The sequence below is a fragment of the Lathamus discolor genome, chromosome 8 (assembly GCF_037157495.1).
Source record: "Lathamus discolor isolate bLatDis1 chromosome 8, bLatDis1.hap1, whole genome shotgun sequence".
Taxonomy (NCBI): Eukaryota; Metazoa; Chordata; class Aves; order Psittaciformes; family Psittacidae; genus Lathamus; species Lathamus discolor.
Window position 1 is genome coordinate 16,793,219 of NC_088891.1, and position 12,687 is coordinate 16,805,905.

General features: G+C 42.3%; 1 protein-coding gene across 6 annotated transcripts in view; it reads right to left on the reverse strand.

The window, feature by feature from the left end:
- Window positions 1-12,687, reverse strand: part of TRPM1 (transient receptor potential cation channel subfamily M member 1) — a 125,223-nt gene that overhangs the window by 38,161 nt on the left and 74,375 nt on the right. For all 6 annotated transcript variants that reach the window (XM_065688885.1, XM_065688891.1, XM_065688888.1 and 3 more), the window contains 5 exons: window positions 8,309-8,388; window positions 7,318-7,513; window positions 5,946-6,159; window positions 4,099-4,223; window positions 26-197 (listed from right to left, as the gene is read on the reverse strand). In XM_065688885.1, the coding sequence (XP_065544957.1) occupies window positions 26-197; window positions 4,099-4,223; window positions 5,946-6,159; window positions 7,318-7,513; window positions 8,309-8,388 (787 nt within the window). The remainder of the gene's footprint in view (window positions 1-25; window positions 198-4,098; window positions 4,224-5,945; window positions 6,160-7,317; window positions 7,514-8,308; window positions 8,389-12,687) is intronic.

Genomic DNA, 12,687 nt, shown 5'->3' on the forward strand with positions numbered 1-12,687 from the left:
ACGTCGTGTTTACAGCTGTACTTACGTGTATTAATTTTCTGGAGGGAAATGTGTTTTTCCAACTGACGTCGTAACTTTACTTCAGCTCCATATTTACCTAGTGTTCCATTGTCTGCCAGAATGAAGTGGGTATGGGAACTGTTGAGCACAGAGAGCTTACTGAGAGGGTTTGACATTGTTTGGTAAACCCGTGTTACCTGTGTGTCAAAAGGACAGATACACCTAGGTTAGAACTAGGAACTAAGTGTGATAACCCCACACACAGCCCAACAGAAGCACATGCCTCATGAGGAAACAAACCAACCAGACCTTTATAACTACAAATAGAGGAGAATTAGACATGGAGCTTGCTTTTACAGTCAACACTTGAACTCTTCATTTCAGTGGTTTTTTTGGAGGATGACAGACACACCCCTGCACTTTCCTGAGTGCTCCCCTAAGCTCATTAATGTACTCTCCTTGATAACACACTGTGTTACATGATCCTCTTACTGAATTAGAAAATACAGTCTCATTTGGCGTTCGTAGTAATTAAGATGCAGCTGCATATTAACAACTAACATAAATGCCAGTCTTGTATGCATAAAGGCCCTTACATGGTTTACAGAAGTCTTGGCATGCCATACTGAAGTTAGGACCTAAACCTCTGTCACCACAGAGAGTTCTCTACTATTGAAAGCAATGGAAACCTCACTAGCTCCATATTTACTTTGAAACCACATATGACAACCTCACAACAGTTTTTCATCAAGAAATTGGTTAATGAAATTGGTTAATGTATGGCTACGTGACTGGTGCCAAAGGCAGGGGTTTGGGTTTTTCAGTCACGGGCTGCTGTATGGGACACCTGGTTTGCTGGTGACAGGCGGGATACACCAGTCCCAGAGAAAAAAAAGGGTTTTGGGGCAGGAGTTAGCAGGGCTTATTGACAGGGCTTTAAACTAGTTAGGAAGGGGGGAGGGGATTTAACTGGGCCTGTTGGGGACAAGCCCAAGAGGAACATGCTAGGGATTGAAGGATGGCGGGCTAAGGAGGACTATCAATCTCTTGTTTCGCTTGTGGGAAAGGATAGCTCTTTAGACCCTGTCCCGCAGGGGAAAAAGGGTACTAGGACTGGCTCCCTGAAATGCCTGTACACCAATGCACGCAGCATGGGGAATAAACAGGAGGAGTTAGAAGTCTGTGTGCGGGCTAAAGGTTATGATCTAGTGGCGATTACAGAGACATGGTGGGACAGTTCACATGACTGGAATGTGGTCATGGATGGCTATGTCCTTTTTAGGAAAGATAGGTCGGCAAAGCGAGGTGGTGGAGTTGCTCTTTACGTGAGAGAGCAACTAGAATGTATTGAGTTCTGTCCGGGGTTGGATGAGGAGCAAGTGGAATGTCTGTGGGTACGAATCAAGGGGCTGACTGGCACGGGTGATACAGTTGTGGGGGTCTATTACAGACCTCCTGATCAGGACGAAGGAGTTGATGAGGCTTTCTACAGGCAACTGGAAGTAGCCTCGCGACTACATGCCTTAGTTGTCGTGGGGGACTTTAATTACCCCGATATTTGCTGGAAGACTCACACAGCCAGTCATTCACAGTCTAGGAGGTTCCTCGAGTGCATTGATGATAATTTCTTAATGCAAATGGTGGACGTACCAACTAGGGGAGCAGCGCTGCTAGATTTAGTACTCGCCAACAAGGAGGGTTTGGTCGAAGTGGTGACGGTCAATGGCAGCCTTGGCTGCAGTGACCATGAGATGGTGGAGTTTAGGATCCTGTGTGGGAGGAATAGAATACCTAGCAAAGCCACAGTTCTGGATTTCCGAAGGGCCAACTTTGGCCTCTTCAGTCAACTGCTAAGGGAAGTCTCATGGGAAAGTGTACTAGGCGGTAAAGGGGCTCAAGATAGTTGGTTAGCATTCAAGGACCGCTTCTTCCAAGCTCAGGATCGGAGCGTCCCAATGAGTAGGAAGTCAAGTAAGGGATCTAGGAGACCGGCGTGGTTAAACAAGGAGCTGCTGGGCAAACTCAAGTGGAAAAGGAGAATCTATGGATTATGGAAGGAGGGGCTGGCCGCTTGGGAGGAATATAGGACAGTTGTTAGAGGATGTAGGGAGGCAATTAGGACAGCTAAGGCCTCCTTGGAACTCAATCTTGCTAGTCGGGTTAAAGACAATAGAAAGGGCTTCTTCAAATACATAGCAAATAAAACTAAAACAAGAGGCAATATAGGCCCACTGCTGAACGAAGTGGGTACCCTGGAGACAGAGGATATAAAGAAGGCAGAGGTGCTGAATGCCTTCTTTGCCTCTGTCTTTACTCCTGCCGACTCTCCCCGAGGGCCCTGGATTTCTATAGCCCCAGAAGGAGTCAGGACAAAGGAGGAGTTTGCTTTGGTAGATGAGGATTGGGTTAGGGATCAGCTATGCAAACTGGACATCTGTAAATCGATGGGTCCGGATGGAATGCACCCACGGGTGCTGAGGGAGCTGGCAGAGGTCATTGCTAGGCCACTTTCCATCATCTTTGGTAAGTCGTGGGAAACGGGCGAGGTGCCTGAGGATTGGCGGATGGCAAAGGTCACACCAATCTATAAGAAGGGCAAGAAGGAGGACCCGGGTAATTATAGACCGGTCAGCCTTACCTCCATCCCTGGAAAGATGATGGAACAACTTATTCTTGACTCCATCACTAGGCATATCAAGGATGAGGGGGTCATTAAGAACAGCCAACATGGTTTTATGAGGGGGAAGTCATGTATGACCAACCTTATAGCCTTCTATGAGGAAGTGACTAGGTGGAGGGATGATGGTAGAGCGGTAGATGTAGTTTTTCTTGATTTCAGTAAGGCATTTGATACTGTCTCCCACAGCATCCTCATAGATAAGCTAAGGAAGTGTGGGCTTGACGATCAAGTAGTGAGGTGGATCGAGAACTGGTTGAAAGGAAGAAGGCAGAGAGTTGTGGTCAATGGCGCAGAATCTAGCTGGAGGTCTGTGACTAGTGGAGTTCCCCAGGGGTCGGTGCTGGGACCGGTGCTGTTTAATATTTTCATCAATGACCTGGATGAGGGAATTGAGTGCACCCTCAGCAAGTTCGCTGATGACACAAAACTGGGAGGAGTGGCTGACACACCAGAGGACTGTGCTGCCATTCAGCGAGACCTGGACAGGCTGGAGAGTTGGGCGGGGAGAAACTTTATGAAATTTAACAAGGGCAAGTGTAGAGTCTTGCATCTGGGGAAGAACAACCCCATGTACCAGTACAGGTTGGGGGTTGACCTGCTGGAAAGTAGTGAAGGGGAAAGGGACCTGGGGGTCCTGGTGGATAGGAGGATGACCATGAGCCAGCAATGTGCTCTTGTGGCCAAGAAGGCAAATGGCATCTTAGGGTGCATTAGAAAGGGAGTGGTTAGTAGGTCAAGAGAGGTTCTCCTCCCCCTCTACTCATCCTTGGTGAGGCCGCATCTGGAATATTGCGTCCAGTTCTGGGCCCCTCTGTTCAAGAAGGACAGGGAATTGCTTGAAGGAGTCCAGCGCAGAGCCACAAAGATGATTAAGGGAGTGGAACATCTCCCTTATGAGGAGAGGCTGAGGGAGCTGGGTCTCTTTAGCTTGGAGAAGAGGAGACTGAGGGGTGACCTCATCAATGTTTACAAATATGTAAAGGGTAGGTGTCAGGATGATGGAGCTAGGCTTTTTTCAGTGATATCCAGTGATAGGACAAGGGGCAATGGGTGTAAACTGGAACATAGGAAATTCCACGTTAACATCAGGAAGAACTTCTTTACTGTAAGAGTGACAGAGCACTGGAACAGGTTGCCCAGGGGGGTTGTGGAGTCTCCTACACTGGAGATATTCAAGGCCCGCCTGGACAAGTTCCTGTGTGATGTACTGTAGGTTACCCTGCTCTTGCAGGGGGGTTGGACTAGATGATCTTTTTAGGTCCCTTCCAACCCTTGGGATTCTGTGATTCTGTGTAATTGTTCAATTTCAGTTCTTAGACATGTTTTAGAAACAGTGAAAATATTAATACTCTGAAAAGATAAAGAGCTGTTACACGGCTGACATTGCTAATTACATGGGAGTTTCCTTAAAGACTTACATCTTTTCCTATCAGATCTTCCTTATTTTCTACAATGCCCCATGGTGCAATTCCTATGGCACATATTCGTCCTCTGGATTTGGAAGAATGATCTTTCAAGGCATCTCCCACATGACGAATGACACCTATAAGTATAATTAATTTAATTATTCTTAGCACTTTTGAGCAATCACTGAACAACACATTTTTTTTCTTGCCTTTTACAGAGCTACCTGCTTTTCTGGAATGCCCTCACTCCTGAACATGTGCCTCTACTATAGACCCTGCAATGCAGACAAACCATGCTTTAATTCTGTAACAGTTGCATGTAAATCCTATTGCCTTCTCACATCTTTGTTCTGAATTCAATGAAGTCTTTGAAAGATTTATCCAGTTCTTTAACTTGCAACGGTGTAATCTGTACCATTGTTTGGAATGATGTTATTCATTGTACACAATCTGAACACATATGGAATGCCATCACTGAGGTGCGAGCAAGCAAAAAACCTAACCCTACAGTTACCTAAGAATTATTTTTTCCACTTAAAAATTATTCTGAACAGCAATCATCACCTCCCCTTAGACATTAGACCTTTGCTAGTGTAAATGATGTTCAAAACTTATATAGTTTTCCAAGAAATAACTTGATATATAAAGATTTATTTCAGCTAAATATATTGTTATAGAACTATTACAGTGGAAGTTTGCATCTGATGGTTTTTTGAAGATCACTCAGAACTGATACTAACATAAATTAATTAGAAACCAACTGCTCTCAAAACACAACAATATATAAGGAATCATCAAACCAGCAATTTTTCAACATTGTCTTTCCAATTCTAGAAATTGTGTCAGATACCAGTTTTTTAACAGAATTCAGGAACAGTGTCAAAAACATCCTGGTGGAATTATGTGGAGCTGCCCTACAACAGATGGTTTAGATACAGCCGAAAAGGAAACACAGAAACATGAATCTGTTTCAGATGGCCAGAAGACTGGAGGAAAATGCAAACAGGAAATTGCAATGTCTTCAGGAAGAATCATTTACAACTCACTTCAGGTTTGTGCTTCAAGGCTGCTAATTTACAGTTATTCCTTTAAGAACAAATACCTGGTATAATTACATGGGAGTGTGCATGTGTGGTGGTGGGTGACCCCATGGGCATGGAGATACTGACTCAGAGGCATGGCATTTAAGGTGGTTTATCAGTTGTTTACTCTCATAGAGATTTCATATCTGAAAGACTACCTCAGTCCATGGCTGCATCGACAAGGAAGTGTCAAATGTAAGCAGAAAGGCTGCTTAACCTCAGGGATTAAGCTTCATCAAGCATTGTCTCAAAAATGGCACTGTTCAAAATTCAAGAAGGCTGTTAAAAATGAGAGCATTCAAGGCAGTGATGACGACTGAAGGGCTGGAAAACATGAGTAGTGTGAGAGTTTTATGGAACTTGGCCTGTGCAGCCTGACAAAAGTGGTGTGCATGAAAACATGCTCAGAAAACACAAAGATCTTTGTGCAAAACAACAGTAAGAAGGTAAAGCCAGGCAGATTTGGAGTGGGAGATTTCTTGACTACAAGGATAACTAACCACTGAAAAAATGTATTACTAGTGGTAAATTCCTTGCTACTGAAACCAAGGCTGACAATTAGTTTTTTCAGAGTAAGCACTAAGCAATGCAAACCAGTACTGACCCAGGAAGATCTTATGGGCTGGGCAGGAGATTTACACAAATGATTACAATGCTCTTTTTTTGGTCTAATGGTTAATGACTCGTTCATGTAGACTTAAATCTGCCTGTGGGAAAGATTAGTGAAGAAACATCAATGAATTCTTAAGTAAACCAGAAGTGGTGGTAATTGCCTACCTGTACTAACACCTCCAGTGAAAATCCAAGCTCCTGTGGTCATGGCAGCCTTTATCAGACCTTTTCCAAACACTTGCTTTAATTTAGGTTGCATTTCAAAGTTCTGGAGGCCTCCATGGACAGAGATTAAGAGTTTGGGCAGTTCCAGTTGCCAGTCTTTCACCATGAGATGCAGCAGAGAATCTGGTTTAGTGTCATACGACACACGGATATACTGCAAAGAGCAATGTGTAACAGCCATTTTGAGCACAGAATGGTTCTATTAAGCCTTCTGTCATGAAGAAAGTTTTACAGTTTTTAAGCAACACATTAAATTTCTACACTGCTCCCGGTTAGAAAAAACAGGTTGAAAACTTTCACTTTGCTACTGAGAATTCACTTCATGAATTTTCAAAGCACCATTTTCCTCTCTTCACCCGCAAACCCGACTGCAATAAAGTGATCCTAAACTCTTATTACAGATCTGCATTGTAGGAAACTACCTACTTCAAATGACTGGCAGGTGTTTTGTATTGCTCCTAAAACCTCTGGTTCGGCTGCCAAGGAGAAGCAATGACCTTCACAAGAAATAGGAGGCTTATGCTACATTTTATCCCACCTGCTGTTGATGTACCTATTTCTGTCTCTGTAGCAATGATTTGCATTCTTTTTAGTTTAGTTCCACCACTGTGATTTTTCGTTTCAAACTACTGCTCAATCGAAGAAAGTGATGAAAGAAACTCATATATATAATTTCCACTTTAAAAACAAACAAACCAACCACCACCAAACCCCCCCAACCTCTCCGATACATTTTGGACAATTTTTTGCAGTGCGCTTGTCTCAAGTGGCAGTCCCAGCAGAGAAACAAGAAAGCAAATGGGCAAAGAAACAAATCCAGGGTTGGATCTCTTCACAAGAGAGGCAAAACAAAATTTTTTTTCAGAAGCTTGACTTGCTGTCACTTTTACTGCTAAGAAAACTCAGCAGTCCAGTTCCCAGCTCTGTCAGGAAACCAAACTTCTACTAGTATTAGATTTCACACCTTAGAAAAAATTATCTCTGTCCATGCTGGGTTCTTTACCCCACAAATCTAATACAAACAGATGGAATCTTAGGCACTAATACATGCAGCTGCCTCCTCAGCTGATATTATTGACAGTAACTTCAATGAAACTGTTTCATCAAGACATTGTAAGGTGTTTCTAAGTAGGTAGTATTTTTTTCTTGCCTTTTCTGTCTTTTCCTCCCTTTAAGCACCTTGACTCTCTGAGTCAGCAAAGAGACCTCCTTTGATTTCAATGGATAATGCACTGAGCGAGCTGGGATCCTGACCCCTGTCTATTCAGCTAACATACCCAATGAATACCTTTGTGTACCTTACGCTTCTTACCATGGCCTTATTTGAATGTCCTCCTCCCTGGAATTCAAGGTTTCCATAGGCATCAGTTGGGTATGTCTGGGTGTGTTTACTGACAGACCACTTCTCTGGTTGAGCTTCCACTTGCTTTGTTTCTTCTCCATTTTTATTAGCTGTTATACTTGGAGGAGGTGGAATATGTTGATTGATGAGCTGGCCACAGCAGCACCTGTAAGTTAATAAGACTGTGATTAGAGTATCTTCAATATTGAATGTTGATTTAAAACAAAACAAAACAGAAATCAGATTTTCAACTGACCATGCCTTGCTCTGCATGAATCATAGAAACACCTCTTCTAAGTCATATCTGTTGTATTTGCATACACACATGTGCAGAATTACCAGGCCACTAGTGTTTCTTAACAAACAAAGATTAAACATTTCACTTCACTTCTGTTGTACACTGGAAAGCTGTTCTAGGCTGAAGGACAGGGAAGGAGCAAGAATGCAGAACAAGAGTGGCAACCATCTGTTTCTTACTCAGGGGTGACAGCTAGCATGTGATGTAAACTTAATGTCACCCAAACAAGCTGGACCACAATTTAGCTAGTCAATGCAGCAGCAGTAATACTAGTATTTGGACTAAGAATTGCAGTCCCCCTTGTATAGTATTGTTAGTGGCAGTGTCTTAGCAACTGTGAAGAATGGTACCACTTACTTCACAGGGCACGTTATTGCACCCTTGATTTCAGAATTCAATATGAATTTATGTTCTGGTTCGCAAAGCCAGGAACTAACAACCCACTGCTGCTCCTGCTGCCCAGCCTTATCATCTGTATGACATGTCCCATGGCTCTGCACAGACTTGAGTGCAAGCACATCTTGCACTTCTGTTGCCCCGCCACCTCCCTTTAAGGGCAGTGAGTAAGCTGGGTCTCAGTTTCACATGTCTAATATCAAATCAAGTCCAGTTTCTTCAGTATTAACTTCTTCTGTTGGCCAAAACAAAACTTCCAAATGTTACCTGTTAGTGTCTTTGTTGTTGGCAATTACGTAGATGCATTCTCTTTTAGAAAAGGTCTTCTCTATCCAAGCCTTTTGACCCTTAAACGGGAGGAAAAAAAAAGAAGGAACATACTGAAATATTTCTGTGTGGTAGGTACAGTAACATCTGCCTTCTATTTTCAGCTACAGTTTTTAAAAACAAGCACCGAATTCACTAAATCACATTTAAACACAAGATACGTATACTCATGCAGCAAGTAGGTGATGTGAGTTTTCCATGTCTTGGATAAAATTCAAATCTCAAACGTGTGTAAAAACGCAAAGATGCTGTCCTGAAATTACAATGTTTACCCGAAATGCAGCTGCTTCTTCCTATACAGTAAATGAACTCAAAGTAGTTCAGGAAACCAGCATGAATTGTGACATAAATAGATGAACAGTATTTACTCTAAATAATACTTTAGTATTGTTCTGTGTACACAGAAATCACTTCCCAGAAACTCTCCCTGTTTGATCAAGTCATCTCAAAATAACTTTTTCTGGTTGTGAATCAAGTCCCAGTCATTCTGAAGGCATCCTACTCTTGATGAGAGGTGTTTCAGGATGAAGCATTCCTTAAGTTTAAAGAACATTTGACAGAAAAAGTGCAAACTCTTTAGGCACGGTGCATCTGTGAAACAGGAGGAAGAAACCAACCTTGAAGACAATATAAAATTGTGATGGCCTATTATTCTGTGATTACAAACCAGAAATCAGAGCAAGCTAGAACAAAGTCACAGATCTGTGCAATGCAGTTAGGAAGCCTTTTGCAGAAGTGCAGTCCAGCTGAGCTTGGAAACACTGAAGAAAGGGAGTTCAGAAACAGCTGCAGGCCAGTTTCCCATAGCTTCTTACTTGAAGGCCCCAGGCCTTTTCTGTCCCTGCAGCCATTGACAAGGCAAAGCATCATCATGACTGCAATAATAAACCAACATTTAGTGGTGAATATAGAAAAGTTAAAGGAAATAATGTAAGATGTTAAAAACCACTCACAATTTTGATGACACTGGTAACTTGGCCTTGCTGAGAAAAGCTGCTGCTTCTGAGTTTGCATTGGAATTGTGTCTTAATTCATTTTTCAAGTAGTAAGCAAATACACGTTTTGCTTTAGTTTCCTCTCTGGAAATGAAATAAAATTTTTGCAAAGAGAAAAGCTAAAAATGAGACGAGAACTTTCAGGGAGCCTTCAATGACAGGGAGGGGCCTTTCCTCGAGAAAGAACTAAAAACCTTGCTGATTTCCTGGCTTAAGAAGGTCAGCTGCAGATCTGGATGAGTGCTCTGTCAGGCTATGTGGTAATAGCTTCGAGACTGGACTAGCCCCCGAGAGCTGCACAGTCTGCAGCATGCCAAACAGAGGGTGTGGTAGTTCATCCTTTTCTCTTGTGTAAAGCAAGAGCTGTCTCTGAAGTTCCTTTGTTTGTTGACTTGTTAGTTCCTGTCTGGCTTCTTAGTTTTCTCCATTATGTCTGAAATAATAGAAGACTACCTGAAGTTCCCTCATTGCAAATAACTACGAATACATTTCAAACCTAGGCTTCTACTGCATGAAAAATCTGTCCCTGATCTGTCCAGATATGAAAACGCTTGCCTCTTCCAGGTGCCTCTGAGTGAGAATGCCTTGATAGTCCCAGTGCTCTGGGAGATCCTGCACTTCTGCTCTCACACTAGTGTATTTACTGATTCCCTCAGGGCAGAACCACCTCACTTCATTGTGAAAGGAGCCCATAGCACCACAGAGCGAGAAAATGTTCAGAACTCATCAGACGAAGCTCCAGAAAGCTTACACTGCTACTCACTGCCTGAATGACAAGGCATGAATTTCAGGCATTTAGCATAAAAACCTTGATCATGTAGCAAAGTTTGAAGGAAGGGAATATTTAAGTCAGTATCTAAAGGCCTTGTGACTTGGCTTTCCTGTCTTGACTCCATACATTCCTTCTTCAAATGAACCTATAGAGCCTTTACCCCTCGAAATATTTAGATTTTTTTTCTATATGCTCTCTGGCAAGGCTTTTACGAAATTACAAGTATTAGCAACAGTATTGTTAGAAACAGAGCACAGAAAATGCTTTAGCATAACATCAGTATAGTTACTGAGGTGCAGCTCTAGAAATGTACAGAACAAACCAGTCAAGACAGGGAGATCCATGAAGCACTGTGGTATGTAGGGGTGGGTGCTTATATCCAAGAGATGCCATTTACCTATTCAGAACCAGATATGCTAATTTATTCAGGCTGTTCAAAATATTCAGAGAGAAAAAAATAGTCTATTTGATTGGAATTACTCTGGTTTTTCAAAACTAACCCAAATGACCCAGTGACCGAATTCACTGCTGTTTGACAACTGTGCCCAATGTCCTTACTTGTGCTTAAACACACCATACCAGCTAATGATCTTTAACGTTATAAAATGAGCTTAACAGGAACCTGTTCCAGAGGTTACATCACCTGCTTCTTAATTCCTGGATTTTTATTTTTAACTAAATTTAATTGATTCAGGTTTGTTATTATTTTCTATATTTGAAATATATTCACTGTTTTCCCCCAGATAAAACTTTAGACTTCTGCATGGCCTCTGTTAAGTCCTTGGCCAAGTGACACCAATGCCCAAATGTGCAGGAAACACTTTTCAAATATAAATGGTAACAGATGCTGCACATTTAACTGCTTTACCTTGTTCCTCACGGCTCACCAAAGGACACTTTCCTTTGCTATTTTGGGTGCTTCAAGTAAAACCAGTAAATTAACCCCTGGATGAAGTCACAGGCTTAGTATCTATGCTTGGGGAGAAGCTTTTGCATCTCGGTATCTAAAATGAGCTCTACAATACCTAAAAACTCTGTTAGAAATCAGTCACTATAGGCACTACAGTTGCGCAATACATTATGGTCTACTGGCTTATTTTTCTGTGCTAATGAGAGGAAGGCAAAAGCAGGCATTACAGATCAGGGAAATAAAACCTCAGCACATTTGGGCAGCCTTTGAAGTTTCACTGCTTTGTCTATTTAATCTGCTTAACCAAAGCTTTGCTATAATCCAGTGCAAATACTTGAGCAGAAACATTCACTGTCAGAAAATGGGCACTTTCCCCACTTATTTGATACAGATTCTGTACCTTTCTCTCTCTGGATTAAAATGTATTTGTTTTCTTGAGGACAAATGTAAGTATGAACATTGACTCTTGTGAGTCTGAAAAAAATAAGCCTTGCTGGAATGGATGAATTGTTAAAGGACTATGACAGAGCAGCTACAGAATTCAGACCAACAGCCAGCGGGAGTATTAGGTTGACAGACAAATAGCTGCTGGCAGCAAGATTACGGTACGAAAAATCACTGCACATTTTCATTTTACATTGAAGAAACACAAAAAAGTAAGATCCTAACTTGTTGATTGTGGTGTAGTTCAACCTTACTCATCACAGCAAATCCTGCATGCACTAATCAGAATCTACTTTTGAAAAAACAAGTTTCAGATGCTCAGTGGCGTATTTGTTCTCCTTTATGAAAACTAACAATGGGTCTCCTAAATTATGATAAAAACAAACCCAGTGCTGATTCTTGGTATTCTCAGTATGTTGCCAAGAAGCAGCATTAATTAATATTGACTTTATAGAATCATAGAATAGTTAGGGTTGGAAAGGACCTTAAAATCATCAGGTTCCAACCCCCCTGCCATGGGCAGGGACACCTCACACTGAACCATGTCACCCAAGGCTCTATCCAACCTGGCCTTGATCACCACCAGGTATGGAGCATTCACAACTTCCTTGGGCAACCCATTCCAGTGCCTAAGCACCCTCACAGTTAAGAATTTCCTCCTTATATCCAATCTAAACTCCCCCTGTTTAAGTTTTAACCCGTTACCCCTTGTCCTGTCACTACAGTCCCTAGTGAAGTGTCCATCCCCAGTATCTCTATAGCCCCCCTTCAGATACTGGAAGGCTGCTATGAGGTCTCCACGCAGCCTTCTCTTTTCCAGGCTGAACAGCCCCAGCTTTCTCAGCCTGTCTTCATAGGGGAGGTGCTCCAGTCCCTGATCATCCTTGTGGCCCTCCTCTGGACTTGTTCCAGCAGTTCCATGTCCTTGTTATGTTGAGGACACCAGAACTGCACACAATACTCCAGGTGAGGTCTCACAAGAGCAGAGTAGAGCGGCAGGATCACCTCCTTTGACCTGCTGGTCATGCTCCTTAATTATTATGGATTTTTTAGCATTAAAAGAAGGTATCCTCCTGCAGAAAGGAATGGAAATCGGTGGTGTTGTTTGTAAATCATAAGTTAACAAAATCAAGACCCTAAACAAATAAGTTTCTAACACAGCCATTAATATAAAAACAGTTGTCCTCTATCACACACC